Genomic DNA, 20,039 nt, shown 5'->3' with positions numbered 1-20,039 from the left:
CAAAAGATGCTCCAACATATAACAAGAACATATGCTCCGCTATGTTCATAGCAGCCTTATTTATAATAGCCAGAAGCTGGAAAGAACCCAGATGCCCTTCAACAGAGGAATGGATACAGAAAATGTGGTACATTTGCACAGTGGAGTACTACTCAGCTATTAAAAACAATGACTTCATGGAATTCATAGGCAAATGGATGAAACTAGAAAATACCATCCTGAGTGAGGTAACCCAATCACAAAAACACACACATAGTATGCACTCACATGGTATCCACTTATCCACTGATAAGAGGATATTAGCCAAAAAGCTCAGATTACCCAAGATACAATCCACAGACCACATGAAGTTCAAGAAGAAGGACAATTAAAGTGTGAATGCTTCAGTCCTTCTTAGAAGGGGGAACAAAAATATTCATAGGAGGAGATTTGTAGACAAAGTTTGGAGCAGAGACTGAAGGAATGGCCATTTAGAGCCTGCCCCACCTGGGGATCCAATCCATATACATACAGCCACCAAACCCAGACAATATTGCTGATGTCAAGAAGTGCATGCTGACAGGAGCCTGATATAGCTGTCTCCTGAGAGGGTCTGCCAGAGCATGACAAATACAGAGGCAGATGCTCACAGTCAACCATTGAACTGAGATCAGTGTCCCCATTGGAGGAGTTAGAGAATTGAAGGAGCTGAAAGAGTTTGCAATCCAGTAAGAACAATAATACCAACCAACCAGAGCTCTCAGGGACTAAACCACCATCCAAAGAGTACACATGAAGGACCCATGGCTCCAGCTCCATATCTAGCAGAGGATGGCCTTGTTGGGTACCAATGGGAGGAGAAGCCCTTGGTCCTTCCCAGGCTGGACCTCATCAGTGTAGAGGAATGTCAGGGAGGGGAGGCAGGAAGAGATGGGTGGTTGGGTAAAGGAATACCCTCATAGAAAAAGGGGGAGGGGGTGTGGGGTAAGGGGTTTATGGATGGGAACTGGGAAAATGGATAACATTTGAAATGTAAAAAACATTCCACTAAAATGTTTAAAAAAATACATATATGTCTTCCTTTGTCACAAAGCAATATCTAGTGGACATGGCAAACAAGTAGAAAGGGAGTTGCCAGATGACAGATGATTGTGCAACATGTAGAGGACACAGAGGAGAAGCATCGATTCCTGTCTTGAGTAATAAGGGAGCGGTCAAGGAAGATTGCCTGGAGGTGTAGAATAGCGGACTGTTTAAGACTAAAAGAAGGGATTTAGAGGAGAATCACAGAAAATGCCAGAATGTTCAGATGTGCATAGAACACAGGGATTGGATTGAAAGAGGTAGCAACACATTCAGTATGGCTGAAGTGGAATGTCCAACAGTGGGCAGAAAGGGACAACAAAACCTCATAAATCAGGCTAAAATGTTTGAAGCGCCAGGATCTGTTCTAGGAAGGCACTGTTTGCAGAATGCACTGAAGCCAGCCGAGTGTGAATTGAGCAGCATCAGCTAGGAGCTTTGGGCTTCAGTTCAGGGGAAAGGTGCTGCTGTCAGTGATGAGCAGTAAGGGTGATGGTGACCCATGGAGGTGATTTGGACGTTCTGAAGGTTTTCCAACCTTGATGATCACTTGTCATCAGTCGGCCTCATTTTGGTTTCCAAGGCTTGTGGGCAATGTCTGGAGACATTTGGAGCAGAAGATGGAGAAGCTTCTAAGCACCCTGCCACACAGGACAAATCTCACAGGGGCTTACCCAGCCCCACAGTCAGCAGTGTCTACTGAGAATCCTGGGTGATGGATAGCTCAACTGTTTTCATGAGGCTATATACGCTAAGTTACAACTCACTTTGTTAGGAGAAAATGATAAAATGTTTAGTACCATATAAGAAGTCTTTCAGATGGTCAGTAACTTTACATGATTTTTGTTATTGCTTTTAGTATATTGGTATTTGTTTTTTAATTAAAAAGTTTAAAATAGCTCTTTCTGATCAGTAATTGAGGCTCCCATCACAGATGTCAGGTTTCCTATTTTTTCATCGCAGACACTTCTACTGCAAAGATGAGCAGTGCACCTAAAACCCGAAGGACTTTCTGTGAGAAATGTGGCAAGCAACAGTCTCACAAAGTTACTCAGTATAAGAAGGGCAAGGACTCCCTGATACCCAAGGGTAGCCATGCTATTATCGGCAAGCAGAATGGCTACAATGGGTAAACAAAGCCAATTTTCCAAAAGAAGGCCTAAACCACAAAGAAGATTGTCCTTGGGCTTGAGTGTGTTGATGGCAGATCCGAGTGGATGCTGGCCATTAAGAGGTGCAAGCGTTTTGAACTGGGAGGTGACAAAAAGAGAAATGGCCAAATAATCCAGTTCTAAACCTTTTCTGAGAGGAAAATACTGAAGCAGTAGAAAAATGACATGTATGAATATGAAGTTATTGTTGGTGGTACAAAAAAGTTTAAATTAGCATACAAGATACTAGACATCATTATTGCATTTTTGAATGATGTGTTTTAGTGATTCTTACCTCAATCCATTTCCCTGCCCCCACTCCTCTCTGCTATGCCTAACTTCCCTTGTGTGCTGTCCTCAGTCTCTTCCTCTTTTTGTGTCCTTCTGCTTACCCTTCATCCTTCCTCGGCACCTACTTGTTCCCTCTCTTGGTCTCCTTTTGAACTTCTTAGGCTCTACACACACTTACATGTGTATATAAATACTTATGTGCAGACTAGGATCTGCATGTGAGGAAGCACGAGGCTTTTGTCTTCCTGACTTTGGGTCACCTTGCTTAACATCATACTTTTCCAGATCCATTCTCTTCCGGCAAATTTCATATTTCTTCATAGCTGAAATTCCACTGGGTATGTGTACCACATTTCCATCTGTTCTGTTTCCTCGCTATAGTGAGTACAGCAGTTATAAACATGGTTGCGGAAGTGTCTCTGTGGTATGGTATGGAGTTTTGGAGGGGGTGTGCTCTTGTATAGTATAGCTGGGTCAGATGATAGTCCTATTTTAAATCTTTTGAGGAAATGCCCTACTCATTCTCACAATGGTTGTATTAGTTTGCACTCCCACCATCAGTGAACAAGGGTTCTTCTTTCTCCACACCCTTGTCAACAGTTCTCAGATTGCTGGCTAATGTAAAGTGGTATTGTAAAGCAGTTTTAATTTGCACTTTCCTGATGGCTAGGGATATCAGCCATTAAAAAAAAACTTACTGGCCATTTGTATTTCTTCATTTGAAAACTTTGCATCTCCTGGGTCTATTTGCTGACCAACACTAGATTTTCTTTTTACTTATTTCTGCAGTTCTTTATAAACTATTAGCCCCATGTCTAATGTAGAGCCAATGAGGATTTTTCCCACCTTATGGGTTGCTTGCTTGCTCTGCCGATAGCTTCTTTTGCAGATATTTGTCAGAGACTATTCTTGATATCAGTATCTTGGTAAGGAAGCAAGATTGGCAGATGGGGCTCTTGTGTTCGGATTGAAGGGTTCATGCTTTCCTTGTTGCTCCAAATTAAATGTGGCTTTGTGTTTTTAAGGAACTCTAATGTATTTTCATTCAAATTAAAGTATGGGTAGTCTATGTGTGTTGTTTGTGCTGTAGAGGGTGACTGTATCATTTCAATACTCCAGTCTTTAACATGACTACAGACTTTGCATCAGATCTATTAATACAAGGTGTTGTCTGGATTCTCAGACCAATGGGTGGAGAAGGACTACTTTTCACACCCTTTCGACTGAAGCAATTCTCCTAGCCTACAGTGTGGAGAAGCAGAGGAATGTGGTGTGAACACAGAGATGTGCCCCCAGCATAGCCTCAGCTGAATAGCACTCATACAGAATCAGATAGATGTAGTCGTCAGAGCCTTCAGCTCCATCACCTTTAGGAAACTGCCTGTCCTCCTAGGGCCGCCATATCTTATGATTGGTGGAGAGTGTGGGCTATTCTTTTGGACCTGGATGTGGATTCCTTATCTTATATCTCAATTTGACCCCTTTCTCTCCTTCCCTTCTCCATGTGTTGACCTCTGTTTTATAACACAAATGCAAGATTCCATAAATGCCATCACCCGAGGGTTAATTATTCAATTCTCTATACCATTTGTCCAGGATTGGCAAAATATTTAGAGAGACCATCACAAAATAAAAAGTGCTTTTTGGTTTTTTTTTAAGACAGCGGGGTGGGGAGTATTGTCAAACCATAATGGGAAATTAGTTTTCTTTCTTGATGAGTCTCTCTCAAGTCTTTATCTCATCCCTTCGGCATTTAGTGCTATTTAATCAACAAAAATAAGACTGTTAAATTACTATTATGAACTTATTTATAATTTATGCTATACAATGCCAATTTCAGATGCAGAACAGAGTGCTTACTTGTATGTCGAATCACTGAAACTGTGTAACCTGTGTTTAACAGCTTGTACACCCACACAGATTCTATTTCATCAGAACAGTGGAAATCCTGCGCATGGCTAACACTGCTATTTTTATTTGAGCGTCCGATTCTTACATATTATTCTCATTCTCTCTTGTTTCTCCTCTCTTCTCTCCTCTCTCTTGCTATCTATCCATCTATTCATCTATCTGTATCTTTATGCATATGTGTGTATTGTATGCAAATGTATATGTGTGTGTGTGTGTGTGTGTGTGTGTGTGTGTGTGTGCATGTTCTACTCACACATTCAAAGAACCCTAGGATCTGCCTGGCTTCATCTCCCTAGCACTGGTGTTACAGGCAAATTGTGCCATCTTTAGTTTTTCCATGAGTTTTGGGGATCTGAACTTAGGTTCTCATGTTTGCTCATTAAACACATTACCCATGGAGCCATCTCCAGCTTCCTGAAAAGGAACAAAAATTAGGAGTAACCCTCTTGTTCTCTTCCTCTACACCATTATTCTCACTGTAGGTGATTGGGATTGTGAGTTTTATGGTACCTTTACCTCTTTCTGTTTTGGAACAAGTTCTGATGCAGACAGAAAGTGTGGCCTCTCTTGGGCAGTTAGACCTTTCCTATGGCTCCCATGTACTCATAATCATGGGTGTAATGCATTCATGTGATAGTTTTGAGTCCTATGCTCCCTTGGACTGTAGGTCAGCCAGAATTCTGTACACATGAAACATCTCCAATATTCCATGTAAATGGAACACCAAAGAGTAACAGGCACACATAGGACACATACATCCTTTGTTAGCATGGAGACTCTGTTGCTTTAAGTCCTATGCTCCATTGGACTATAGGTCAACCAGAATTCTGTGTACATGAGACGTCTCCAACATCACATATAAATGGGGCAGCAAAGAGTAACAGGCACACACAGGACACATACATCCTTTGTTAGCATGGAGACTCTGTTGCTTTAAGTCCTATGCTCCATTGGACTATAGGTCAACCAGAATTCTGTGTACATGAGACGTCTCCAACATCACATATAAATGGGGCAGCAAAGAGTAACAGGCACACATAGGACACGTATATCCTTTGTTGGCATGGAGTCTCTGTTGGTCCACTGAATTATAAGTTATGTTTAATTGCAGAGGTATGACTATTAAGAATTTTACCTCAGTAACAGCTGGGCATTAATCAAGTGCTCACTTAAAGTCAGCATTGAATACAGCTCCCCCGATTCCACCGACTTCTCTTCCCCCCCCAATCTTTCTCTCACCCATCTTTCTATCTTGAAGCAACTGCTGAGGAATGGAAGACTAAATCCCAGGTGGCTATGGGTTGCTGCATCTGGACGAGTTGTGATTTGGACATTTCCAAAGAGATATAACCTCTTATCGGCAAGCCACAAGAGCAGTGCTCTTCTCTGCTGTAGTACTCCTCTAACGGTGCCAGGCCCTAAATGAGATCATTAAGTGATGTTGTGTGAGTCTCCTTCCAAATGGTGTCATGCTAAATCACAGTTCACATACTCTGTAGGCAATTATTTTTAACTTAACATTACCATTTGTCTTTTTTCTCTGAACACATACTCATGTGAAAGAACTATTTCTTCTAGAAGTTGCTGACTTGGTCACAGTGTCTTATCACAGCAGTAGAAAAGTAAGAATGACGAATCTTTTAATGATAAATAGGTCAGTTACAATGTTTGGCCATAATAAATTTTTTAGGATATATTTGTTTCATTTCAGTTCATCATCATCATCATCATCATCATCATCATCATCATCATCATCAGATTACTGCCCTTGTACAAATATTAGAAGTAAAATCTCTAAGGCTTGGTTTTTATATTATCCTTCATTTTTCAAGTTTAAAGTTGTATATAACTTTGGAGAGGTTAGATCCATAGAGAAAATATTAGCTATAATAATTAATGATAAACCATGTTTTTAATATGTTTTTGTTTTTCCCATGACACCTCAGAGGAGTGTTCTTCCTAGCTCCAAGGTTTTATAGCAGCTTCTCAGACAATGAAACACTTGTTTTCTGGTTCCTCAGAATGGCCCCAATGGTCAACTTCTGCTTTCCTACTCATCCTGGCTCAGTAATTGACATCCTTTGACATTTTAATAGCTGATTGAAACAAAGCTTTTAGGTCGTGACTCAATTCCATATTCATTCGTCTGCTGTATAAAATGCCCGCATTGCATTTTTCAGGTGTATCTCCATATTTTTTGTGGAGTTTCAGACGTACTTTGCTCAGGATTATTCCCAAACAGCATGGATCCATTCCATTGTAGACTGCATGACAATGCTCTGTGGTGAGTATTATTTACCAGGATGGACAATTAATGGAAATTATGGAATTGAACATGGCAATGACTTTTGACAGGGTCAGGTGACACTGATTTGATTATTCATTTTCTAAGTGGAAAGATTTTACAAGTTAGGAAGATTGAAAACCTAGATGATCAATCTTGTCTTCAGCTAAACCAGTCAGACTTGCTCCTGGAATTGATGGCCCTGACCAATGCCAGTTGGAGTAGTCATCAACACATTGGGAAGGACACATCTCATTGGGTTCATCTACACGCTGAGTGTCTTAAAGCTGGTGGTGATCTGGGGACAAGTTTCTGGGCAGAATGTAGAAGGCTATGTCTCCTAGATTTGACGGCTTTCTCCTTCCCTAGCCATGCAAGCATACATTAGATAGCACAGTAAGCCATTTCTCTGACTCAAATACTAACCAGGGCCAACGTTGTTTAGCTTCCAAGATTCAATGGGATCAGGAGCTTTCAGCGAGCCATGACTCTAAAAGGTGCATGAGCCATTTCTACAGGGTTTCCTTCAGTGAGTGACATCATAGCTCAAGTCTTGGCTTTCTTTCTGCTTCTTTCCCAGAGGATTCCAAATCCAACTCTCGGATGTCATTTTTTCTTGAATAAGAGAAATATCAGGGAAGGATAGGAACATGTAATCAATAGCTAAGTAGGCTCACTGTGGTTATAACTGCATTTGTACAATCTCAAATGTGCTCTCTGGAACATGGACAGTGTTCCAGAAATTCATGAGACCTAACACTGCATCTGTAATAGAGGATGACAAACTTTTCTTTTTATAAATTTTGAAACAAAATTACCAAAATCACCAATTCTGAGTGAATTTCTAAGATCACATTTAATTAAAACAATCCATTTCTAGTCTGGACCCACTCAATCCTTTCACTAAGAAAAATTCTAGGATGCTTTGGGAACTTTTATTCCTTGAGAAAGTTTTGTCTGGGGCTGGAGAGATAGCTCAGGGGTTAAGAGCACTTGCTGCTTTTCAATTCTGACCACCCACACTGCAGTCATCAACCATGTGCAATCCCCATTTCTAGGGGATTTGATGCCCATTTCTGATCTTTGTTGGAACCAGGCACACATGTGGTGTACATATATACTAGGCACAGACAAAATAGCCATACACATAGTATGAAATAAATAAATTTAAAAATTTTACCTGTGTTAGTGTCAAAAGGGAAGTACTGTATTTATCAGTAATGTGATAAATTTCTCTGACTATTCTACATACTGACCCATAGACTTATCTTTCATAAGTTGAATTTTGTTATATTTTCTTTTCTTTTAATAATTTTAATCAAGCAAAATACACATTTGTTTTTTAAATTTATTATATATAAGTACACAATAGCTATCTTCAGACACACCAGAAGAGGGCAGCAGATCTCATTACAGATGGTTGTGAGTTACCATGTGGTTGCTGGAATTTGAACTCAAGACCTCTGGAAGAGCAGTCAGTGCTCTTAACCACTGAGCCATCGCTCCAGCCCCAACATATTTGTTTTTAAATGTCTAGATTTAGGAACCAGTGTTGAAGCTTCTTTCTTTGATTCTAGGGTAGATTGTGAATTTTTTGAAAAGACTAAGTTTACCTTTCAAACTGATAAGGATTCTCAAAATCACACGGTTAGGGTTCATCTTTCTTTCCCTTTCAAGGAACCCTGGATTTTCAGGGTTGTGTTAGCCACAGCGTTATTATCAGCGGGCCCCAGAGAATATGCATGACTCATTTCCTTTGGTGTTATCTTCTGGAGGTTATTTGAGGCTCTCAACATAGCAGTAACAACTGACATGGCAACAATGATGGTATAGGCTCTGGGCAGGATCAGACGCTGTGAATTCATGCTCTGTGAGCCCTGCGATCCTTGTTTGCATGCATTCACCTGCTCCCCAGGTTATAGACTACGAGAATTTAGAACTTGAACAAGAGACTGCACGTTGTGCTGGGACTCCCCTTGAAGAAAATCAGCCATGGGATGAACAGAGAAGCGAATGCTAATTGTTAACAGTTGGTGCAACTTCCTCACCAAATTTAGTTTAGATGACTCAAATATTTTCACTTTCTGGTAACCACAGTAGCAGCGCCCTTGAGAATTCAACAGTCTCTAGAGACTTACACATTCCAGTTCTCCCACAGTTAAATATTCTAACAGCCACAGCTTTAACAGAGATGCTGGCCTGGTGACTGAGTTATACCATGTGCGAATCTCCAGTTTTAACTTGATCTCTACAAAACTGATCATGTTAAACAGATATTCAGAGACATAGCTCTTTTGATCCCCCTCCTCATCCCCCCAGGACTACTGGTAATACCATGATTTTTCTCCTTCAAGATAAAAATTCACTCATTTAGTAACTGTCACCATTACTGTTGTGTTGTAAAAACCAGTACTGTGTTTAACATCCTTGAGCAAGTGACACGCAATTTGGATAAATAACTGGTGCCAGTGTGAAAAACTCCTTAGGTGTGGTGAGATGACTTAACAGTTGAAAGTATTTAAGAGCGATTAAGAGCACATGGGTTCAGTCCCCAGGACACTCAAGGGAGCTCACAACCCTCTGGAAATCCAGTTCTAGGGGACCCAACAAACTCCCTTATTCCCTCTGGTCCCGGGCATGCACAAGACCTACAGGCATGGATGGAGGCAAAGACTCATTCACATAAAAATAAAACAAAAAGACCCATCCACTAGCCCTGGATGTAGGACTCTAAGAGAATGAGAGGGGAAGGCACAAGTCTAAGTGAGGACACTGAGGATCTGTCACTGCTCTGTTTCTGATTCTTGTAACCACTAAGGGTCACTTTTCCTTGGGTCTTGGTGTCCAAAGCTATAAAACTAGAGGGGTGGGCCTGACCTTTAAAAGGTTGCCGGCTCTCTTCTCCATCAGTACAACACCACAGTGTTTGCAAGGTATCGCAGAAGCCTTTCTTTCTGTTGATCTGTTTGTTGTTTTTGAAGCTCCGCTTGGGAGTGTTGTCAGTAACCAATTATCCTGTCAAGCGGGGATCATGCTGGGTGGCTTGCTGGCATCTACTGGTCTCATCCTGGGCTCATTTGCCACCAGTTTGAAGCACCTCTACCTCAGTCTGGGAGTTCTCACAGGTAAGCGCACAAATCTGACCCCAGCTTTGTTCAAGTGTTGTCAAGACATAAACACAACAGAGATCTATAAAATATTTGGTTCGTTCAGATCCATGATGCAGCTGACTTAGCTCGTGACTGCCTACTTAGCGGCTACAGAGACTTGGAAATGTCATTCCGTTACCCTAGTGAGCCTTACTACATTAACTTTATCATGCTGCGAGAAATAGTTTTTCTCTCTGGCATGACATATGCCTGAGACTTTGTATTCAGCACAATGCAAATTTTCAACTGGTCATTCTCTGTCTCCCTTTGCTAAATGGGACACTAAAAACCGTGTTTGGCCTGAATTTTTTGGTCTTTATTATGAGTATTATTATCCAAAATAAATGGTAATTTCAATTTAGAAAAGCTAGCACGTTGCCTCCAGCATTCTTGTATTTCACATTATTTCTCAGTGTTATGGAAGCTCCATATATGGAAAATAATGATGGATTTTATGGAAAGAGAAGAGCACCTCCATTCCACAAACTTAAGGGGGACTGCACAGGGTCGGGATGAGGTTGGCTGGCGGTACTCAAGGGGCCTATGTTCATTGCGGATACAGGATCGAAGGTGGTACCCACTCCTGTGTGGGCACGTGCTATGAGAGTAGGAGGAATTAGGCCAGTGGTGTGTGTAACCTCAGAGTGAGGCTGTGCGTCCACATCTGCCTGTGAAGGAGGTCACAGACACATCCCTAGTAACTCACAGGGCCTGGCTGCTAAGTTCACTAGGAACTGGTCCGGTTTTAGTACTGAAAGTCCCAGCATCTGGAAACACATAGATCTGTTGACCATCTGTACTGCAGATGGGGATGGGTGTTGAGAGTGTGTCCTCTTTCTCTCCTCTGGCATTATCAATTATTGAATGTGGTGCCACATATTTTTATATCTCTCTTTAGACGCATTGAGGTAAATGGCCTCTACGTCCTGAAATGCAGGTTTGAAGCCCTTTGAGGTTTCTAAGTTAAACTGAGGTCGTTGAGGCCAAAAAGCTTTTAAAAGCTTTCTGGGACTGATGGTGCTTTTCTGAAGGACTTGAGGGATATTTCTACGTTCTTATGTAACATTCTCTAGTCTACGATGCTTTCCACCTAAGCGAAATTATTCTGCAACTTCCCTGGACTTGTATACTCTATTTCTATATAAATCCCAGGAAGCATAGACCATCAAAGCTGTGTCTTCTCAGGCAGGGAAGAAGTGAGGCAATTTCTCAGCTAGTTTAACCTGCAAAAAAAACAACAGGGGAGGGAGGGAGAGAGGGCCTGTGGAAAGGAAGGTGGGGCTAGCTTCTTGGTTCAGCATTTTCCAGATTTTGCCAGGAAATTCCAGTTTAGCTTGAATTTTGGTTTATTTTCAAGTTCTTCATCTAGTTTTCTTTGAGAAATAATTTCTTTTAGTGTATTCCTTCTAAGAAAAAAAGTCACAGAAGCCCTCTCTGTATTTTACAAATGACAGAAGAATGGCAGGGAGATTGATTTTCAGCTGGGTGCACAAACAGCTTTAAAGGGATTTCCTGGACGAGCAGATTCTCTTCAGTCTCAGACAGCTGTTTTTCCCCACTGTCCGCTCATTTTGAACCAGCATTCATGGCGTTCTCCGTTTCCTAGGTCTTGGATTTGCACTTTGTTACTCCCCAGCAATTGCCATGGTGGGCAAGTACTTCAGCAGGCGGAAAGCCTTCGCTTACGGGATTGCCATGTCAGGCAGTGGCATTGGTACCTTCATCCTGGCCCCTGTGGTTCAGCTCCTCATTGAACAGTTCTCCTGGCGAGGAGCACTGCTCATTCTTGGTGGGTTCGTTCTGAATCTCTGCGTCTGCGGCGCGCTGATGCGTCCAATTACCCTTAAAGAGGACCCGTCAGGCCCAGAGAAGAGTCACGACCGTGACGCTCAGAGAGAAGACTGTAAGCAGGCATCTCCCTATTCACCTTTGACCAAAGAATGGACAGAGACCCGTCTTTGCTGCTCTTTGCAGCAAGGATACGGCTTTTTACTGATGTCAGACTTCGTCGTGCTGGCTGTCTCTGTTCTGTTCATGGCCTACGGCTGCAGCCCTCTCTTTGTGTACCTGGTGCCTTATGCTTTGAGTGTCGGAGTGAGTCACCATCAAGCTGCTTTCCTCATGTCCATCCTCGGAGTGATTGATATTGTCGGCAACATCACGTTTGGCTGGCTAACTGACAGAAGGTAAAATCCGTCAAAAGCACAACTGGTTTCTCCCCAGGAACTTTAAGCGCCAAGTTTTCCCTGACCTCACCTTGTCACACACTTACCTTTGAAGGGTAATTTTGATATCTAAAGGCGGCTTTCTTGCTGATTCTTATATTTGGCAAACTTTTTATGTACCGGAACAAGTAGGTCAAACATTGTTTGGCTTTGTAGACGAAATATTCTGATGAGTATCAATGTGCACTGAAATGTCTATTTCTGTATTTCACCAAATGTTAGGGTTTTGTTTTGGTTTTGCTTTTGTTTTTACTGTTTACAACCATTTAAAATGAAACAAACCAACCAGGTACGTCACACAGACAGCAAGCTAGATGCGATCCTAATTCGTCTACTCGTGTTCTACATAGTCTAGGTTGTGTGTCTGTCTGAACTGCAGACTGAGGACAACTAAATATCCTAATTGGAGACGAATTTGACTCCAGCTCAAGGCAAGCTAGTCCTCCACTGAGACAACTGCTGGCTGGCTTTTGGGATTTTAACATGTTTTGAGTTGAGTCAGGGAATAACTAGTAGCAGAAAGAGGACCCGCCCCACCCCAAGGTAGGAGGGTCAGGTACAATGAATGACACACGGTGTCATGAACCACACAGGTAGATTTCAGTGTGGGATGAGAATGCTTTCATGATATTGTAACCTTAGAGACTGAATTTATATAGGCACTCTCCAGCAAATAATTAATTACCTGTTTGGGATTGAAGACGTCTAAAGGTGCCTTAGGTGAGGAATTACTTATATTTGAGTCATGAGCTAAGAGAGCTGTCCTCTAATGGCTTCTCACAAGTTACACTTTAGTCGTTAATCAGGATCCGACAGTGGTTCTCTAGCACCACTAATATAATATTTAGGACAGATTCCACTTGTTTTCTTTTGTGCTTGGCTAGAGATAAAAGCAGCAACTCCCTGCTGGACATGCCCCAGCACTTCCCACATTTTAAATTAAAGACAAAGGAAGGAGGAAGGGCGGGGCGATGTCCACTGCTCGCTGATGACGGAGAAGCAACACCTAAGTTGAAGGAGGTGTGGCTAGGCACAAGACCGAAATTCTTGTGCCAGTTCTGCCCCTTGTTAAAATCACCTAACACTGAGATTCTCAAGGGCCTCCATCCGTCAAACAAGTGAGTGCACTAGTTGGAGGATAATGAGGGAAAACATTCTCAAGTCAACAGAGCTGGCATTCTACCATCTTTCAAATAATTGGTATCATGGATTGGGGTGGAGTTACAGAGAGGGAATGGACTCTAAGACCACTGGGGGAGTCTGGATATAGGACTTAATCCTAGACCAGACCTTCATCACTCCTACACTTCCTTTTAATGTCTTCATATTCTAGTCTCAGCAATGTGAGGTCACTCCGGTTGTTGAGCCTGTGAGATGTGCCGGATACCAGTGAGCATGCGTGATGTGCCCGATCGACCAGTGAGCATGCGTGATGTGCCCGATACCAGTGAGCATGCGTGATGTGCTCGATACAGGGACTACTGTATCTCAAAACACTCAATATGTTAGGTGCTTAAAAAATTGTAGCTGCTTAGCATGCTATGTATTATTTCACAATCAGGTTGACATATATCGAGGTGGATAATCTCATTTTCTGATGAAAGAATTTTAGAGTAGAGTTATGCAGGTAGTGACGTTGCAATCATGTACATAGCTAATTAGAGCAACACCATACTCTGCTTCCTAGAGACATGCATTCATTTACATATGCCAGTAGAACAATCAGAGGATAACAGGAGATGGCAAGACATCCTAGCAGTAAAGAACACTTGCTACTTTTGCAGAGGAATGGAGTTCAGTTCCTAGCAACTCACAACTTCCTGTAACTCTAGTTCCAGGGAATCTAATATGGCCTCCATGGGAGCCAATTCATATGATCGCATACTCACACACATGCGTGTGTGTGTGTGTGTGTGTGTGTGTGTGTGTGTGTGTGTGTAAGATAACACAAATAGGAAGGCACATGTGTAAACGGCTGCGGTGCTCACAGCTGAATGGCTTGGTTCAAAATTTTTTTTATGGAATCTGTGTGTCCCATACTTACTATGGTCCTTCACTTCCATAGGTGTCTGAAGAATTACCGATATGTTTGCTACCTCTTTGCTGTGGCACTAGATGGGCTGTGCTATCTGTGTCTCCCAATGCTTCAAAGCTTCCCCCTTCTTGTGCCTTTCTCTTGTACCTTTGGCTACTTCGACGGAGCCTACGTTACCTTGATCCCAGTAGTGACTGCAGAGATAGTAGGGACCACCTCTTTGTCATCAGCACTTGGCGTGGTCTACTTCCTCCATGCAGTGCCATACTTGGTGAGCCCACCCATTGCAGGTAAGTTTTCAAAGTCTACTAGTCACTGTCATTGTATTGACGTAGAGGAAGTGAATGCATACTTCTGTATACAACTCACATGCCAAAAATGAGAAAGAGTTTTTAAGTGAGTCAGGAAAGTGTGGAAGGCTGTAGGGATGCAACAAAGAGCCATGGACCTATCCACATTCTACCTTCGTAATCTTTTCCAACCTAGTCAGGATGGTAGCTTGCCTGGAAAGAGAAAGTCCCAAATTAGGGTCTTGGTTCCAGTTTATACTAAAGACAGAAGTAAAAGAATAGATCATTTGCTCCAATTGTAAGTAAGTAGGGCATGGTCAGAAGGAAATCTGCTTCCAAAATGGAGCAGTGAGTAGTGAGACTCAAAGGAGGTGAAAGTATGTCGATGCACAGAGAGAGCCAGGCAGAGGACAGGGCTGTCTCTCTCTCTGCATTCTTTGCTTATCACTTGTAGGTATCATGTTGTTAATGGTCAAGTTCTCATGCAAACAGATAGTGACTAAAGCATATTTTAGAGTATGTGATCTAGAGGTTTATGACAAAGGAAATGAAGGTTCCATTTAAATGCAAAGTAACTACTTCATCCCTGCAGAACATTTAAAGCAGATCCTGAACAAAAATATGTGCAGGGAGTATGGATCCTGCGGAGCCTTGCAGAATGAGTATTAATTTTTCTATTCCACTTTGATTTTTGGATCTGAAGTGGGTGAAAAGAGAAGCTGCATACTTTTCTGGTGGATTTTCTTGGCATACAAATGATGTTTTGAGGGAAAATTTATAGATGCTCCTAACCAATTACCTGCCAGAATAAAGCTTTACCCCACTGATTCTCTGATCCTTGTGGCCCATATTTTCCTATCACGAAACATGGTTGTCCTCCCACTTTGTGGCTGGTGTAGATATTGTGGGACTGATATGCTACAATACCAACAAAAATAAAAATAAATCTGTGATTATAGATGTATGACCTCAGGTGTATACATTTAAAACAATACACATGATCTTAGCCCAAAAGCCAAGAAGCAATGGCCCAGAGTCCTAATTTTCAAATAAAGTATGGATGAAATTAGTCTTTCATTGACAACTGGATGCTGGACTGAAGTCTATTAGGTTACTTAAAGTAGTGTGTGGGCTCTGGGAATCCTATTAGCCTTTTGTATGTCTACTTAACCCTTACGTCAATGATCCCAACTTCAATAATTCAAAGGATATTTAAAGCTCCAGACTATGAAATGCAATCTTGAATCTTCTTTTTAACCAGATTTCATGGAGTTAATAATCATTGAAATTTATTGTGTGAGTAGCAAACATAAAGGACTCTCCTAAGTCCTTCACTTAATAGGAACTATTAATTCATATATTTCTCGGTTGTTGCAAGATATTTTCAGGCCATCTGCTTTTTGTTCAAAACAATGATGATGTGCTGTATGTAGTCTATGGAGATTTTCCTGGCAAATGATTAAATTTGAGTGTGGGTAATCTGGTAATTGGGTTTTTAGTTCATCACTGTGGTTTTGCTTTGTTGTAGGATGGCTGGTGGACACGACGGGCAGCTATACTGCAGCCTTCCTTCTTTGTGGATTTGCCATGATATTTAGTTCCATCCTGCTTGGCTTTGCCAAAATTGCAAAAAGAATGAAAAGAACACAGGTGCCCTTCCTGGTCAAAGACTCAGATCCCAAGCTGCATCTGTGGACCAATGGATCAGTGGCCTACTCTATAGCGAAGGAGTTAGATCAGAAAGATGAGGAATCCCTGGCTAAAGCTAGGACTGGTTGCAATCTCACATGACCTGTGTGGCCTTGTCCTGGGAATCTGCAAGGCTGGTGGATACCAGGCCACCAGGTTGTTCACAGTCTGGAAATATTTTATTTTGACAGAGTATCACCTCCCAAGTAAATTATTAATACTGTTTTGTTAACATATTTATATGGGGACAATAATGAGCAACAAAGAAATCTGGAGTTAGCCTGGAGTTTTCTCATTCAGGATTTGTACTCACTACAAACTTAGCTCTGGGAGAAGGGCAGGACACAGTTGACAGGGTCAGTTGTATTTCAGGACAACTCTAAGCAGAGGCCACTGTGAAGAGTTTTCATAAAATCTGCCCCACCCCCTCATTCTGAACAGAAGCAGTGGTGGTTGTGCTGGCAGTGGGGATGCAGAGGTGACTTGAGAACAGAGCGCCTCAATGTTTAGAGTGGCAAAGAAATTCTTGAGACTCTTTGAAAGGCAATGATAAATTAATGTACAACAGACACTCTCTTATCCATTTCCCAGCCAACCAGTAACCAGTGCCTCTTCCAATGGGTAGCCATCACTTTGAGAGACCCAACAGTCATCAAACACTATGGCTGGAACAGACTTTAGAGAGTGGCTTGTGGTAATACTTTATTTGTAACTGTCTTGTTGAAACAGAAGCTCTTTTCTTCAGACCGTCCCCCCGACCCCCGACACTCACCCTGTCATTACTGCATACTGACTCTAAATGTAACACAACTCGTTCAATGTTGGGACAACTGCTACATCTTTCCTGAAGTGATTGTAATACCCCAGGAATCCTCAGCTTTTTCTTCTCTTTGAAAAAAAAAGGTTCTAATTTGAACTTTAGGCACATTCCTTTTAGGAATAGAAAAATGTTGACAGTATTCCAGTTGAGCAGTAATTGAATTCCTGAGTCAGCAGTCGTTAGAGTCATCATTATCCAAAAGAGGGGTTGGGGGTTTTCTTATCATACAAATGTTCTAAAGATGGCCTTTGGAGTTCACCATATCCCTTGTTGGATCATAGTTATAAATCTGACTCATTGGCTTAGAAGTGTCTGCTCCATCGCTTCTCGGCCTTTTGGCTAAGATCAAGTGTAGAAGTGTCTGCTCCTTCTCGGAGGCCAGACTTTGCAGGGACATGAAATCCTTTCTGAATTTTCATATCAGAGAAAAGTACAAAAAAGAAGAAAGGTGGGGCCACATCTTATCCCCAGCTGTTTTAAAATCCACACAATTAAGAGTCCTGAATCCCCAATCAGGTACCATTTTCAAAGAAGGACAAGTTATATAATAAAAGGGGGATGTTTTCAATTGTTCAAGAGTTTAAATGCAAGTCACAAGGAAACGTTGTGAACTCAATGACCATTTAACCTACTGTCCCCAAGAAGCCTCAGAGTGGCTTTTGCCAGACATGGTGCTGGGAGAAATAACAAAGCGTTGAGGGATGGCTGAGGTGACTGAGTTCTCACTTGAACTGAGTATGTTTGTGTTGCTATACTGCTTTCATAATGAGATACTGGCTTGATTCGATGGAGAGATCGGCACTACTCACATTGTAGTTTTTCACAGAAAAATGTGAGTGTCCTGTCTTTACTCAGTCTGGGACTTTAGTTTTGAATCCATTCACTGTGTTATTTGCAATTTTAAAAATACTTTGAGGAGATCTGTAAAAATTCAAAGTCAAAATTGAATACTCAAAATATATTCAAGATGAAATACTTGTTTTGGAATAGCACTTTACCCTAAATGTCATTTTTAATCATAAAAATGCTTTTTCTTAAAAAAGTAAGTACTCTTATTTGTATGTTTTTAAAGAATTGATTGTAAATTTTGTTTGTGTGATTCTATAATATAGTTTCTCTATTGTGTTTATAAAAAACTAGGATAATGATCAAAGGTTTTAAACTTATATAAAACATTTTAGATCTTTTGACTTTATCCGTGCAATAAATTTGCATTCTAACTTTCTTGGGAAAACATTTTTGAAGAACCAGTAAGAAAAACTGTAGATCTTACAGTTTACAGTTTGGTCACCTGCACAACATGTTACTAAAACATTTTCTCCATGTATTTAAACAGTTGGTTCCAAAGCTAAGGAATTCATAGGAATGGGGCATTTTGTGGAGTCAAGAATAAACCAGTAGAGAAATTATTTTATGCCTTAAATATTTGTTCACCCAACTGTAGGTTCACCTTTGTAACTAAGTAGGAAAACAAGACAGAATCTAAATTTTCAATGTGCTATTTTTTCTGTTGCTTAAATTAGAATTCTACTAATGAATCCGATGTGTAGGCTAATGTTTTCCTAGTTCAAAGGCAAAATAAAATGGATTTATACTCACATGTTTCAAACAATTGTTTTTTCCTTAGACAAGAGAGTTGGATAGGTTGGGGAGTGCATCTATCTAGATCATGTGAAGACATGGCTAATATAATTTACAAAACCCTAAATCCTTCATTGAATCCTTCTAGAACACTATATATGAAATGATAAATATTTCCTATATGCCTTTACAGTTAATTCCTATAATAATCTAAGCCATCATCATCTGGGGAGGTAGAAACCTAGGTACTGGTGGATAGAGCAGGGATGCTGTCTGATACTATCTGATACTGGAGCCTGCATCCTTCCCATTGTGACTCCTTAGGTCATCTTTTATGTGGATTCTACCTGAAAACAGATTCTCCGTTGAATTATGCATCTTTCCCTTGAATCAGTATAGATGGGGTCTACATTATAAATTTCTAAGAGATGGTTATTGTTGTTGTGTTTTTAAATAAAACAGAAAGAGAATAAACAACAACAACAAACTCACCACTTCCAGCAAAGTTGCTTAGTTTCCTCTTGATTGATGCAGGTTTCTCTTTGAGAGAATTTGGGGTGGGTGGGGCCATGATGGGGAGAAAAGGAGCTCTACCTCCAAGTTCGACTTAATTGCCCTAGTGCTAGTCTATTTAGCCTTCTATTTCTGGTCCTGGGAAGTTTTAATTTGTAAGCTATTTATTAGAGTGAAACAGTGGGGATTCAGGGTAGGCATACTGAGTGCCCACATTTTAAAATGACTAACTTTTGTTAAACTCCATCAAACAATCTGTTAGTACAGCAGTTATCAGCGACAACAAATAGGAAGTTTTCTTCTACTCCTTAGAAAAGAAAACTATTTGTTAGAAGGAGTGGGAAATATTAAATCATGATAGAAGTTCTACATGTACGAGAACACATTTTAGTTGAACTTTCCAGACATATCCAAAAGTATAAAGAATAATAAAATGAACTCTCAATACACATCCCTTAGTATGCATGAGGACCTAGCTACCATTCCCCTCTTTGATGAGTTGAAGATGTTAACATGCTAACATCACATGTGTTCCCTTCAGATGCAGAAATAATGGAAATTGGCATGATGACATGGTCAGTGCTAGAAGAAGGCATGGGTAGGCAGTGCTCTGTTCCTTATGAGTCACATTACTGACAAAGCATATTGGGTCCTGCTCTTCTGTGGGCATGGAGCCCGAATTACAGGTGAAATTTTGTTTCCTCTCCCCCTACCTCCCCTCCCCTGCTTCCATACAAATATGGTCCTTTCTACTCACGGCCATGGAAAACGTCAAATAAGTAAAAAATAGTCTGAGTGTCATTGTTGTTCTTATTATTGCTACTTAGTGTATAAGATATTGTGACTCTAGGAAAGATGAAGAGCTGCCCTTGGTCCTGGAGACGTCATTACTGAGGTTATGGAGGGCTCTAAGTTTGGGTCATCATGAGAAAGAGAGGGAAAGGAGCGAGAGGCTGCTTCTTTGTGTGTGACACTCTGAGGTTCCAGCAGACAGTATTGTCCTCTGTGTCTCTAAATTTACCATTCCCTGTCTAGGCA

The 20,039-nt window shown here is 41.1% G+C and overlaps 1 protein-coding gene across 2 annotated transcripts in view; it reads left to right on the top strand.

Annotated features, from left to right (window-relative positions):
- Nucleotides 1–18,516, top strand: part of Slc16a12 (solute carrier family 16, member 12) — a 74,806-nt gene extending 56,290 nt beyond the window's left edge. For both annotated transcript variants that reach the window (NM_001191637.2, NM_001437574.1), the window contains 5 exon segments: nucleotides 6,596–6,699; nucleotides 9,681–9,824; nucleotides 11,455–12,034; nucleotides 14,139–14,398; nucleotides 15,927–18,516. In NM_001191637.2, coding sequence (NP_001178566.1) covers nucleotides 6,596–6,699; nucleotides 9,681–9,824; nucleotides 11,455–12,034; nucleotides 14,139–14,398; nucleotides 15,927–16,189 — 1,351 coding nt within the window. In that variant the 3' untranslated portion in view covers nucleotides 16,190–18,516.
- The last annotated feature ends 1,523 nt before the right edge of the window (nucleotides 18,517–20,039 follow it).

This window comes from Rattus norvegicus, chromosome 1, assembly GCF_021556685.1.
Source record: "Rattus norvegicus strain SHRSP/BbbUtx chromosome 1, alternate assembly SHRSP_T2T, whole genome shotgun sequence".
NCBI lineage: Eukaryota > Metazoa > Chordata > Mammalia > Rodentia > Muridae > Rattus > Rattus norvegicus.
Note: the sequence above shows the minus strand (reverse complement) of the source record. Positions and strands in the feature narration are given on the sequence as shown.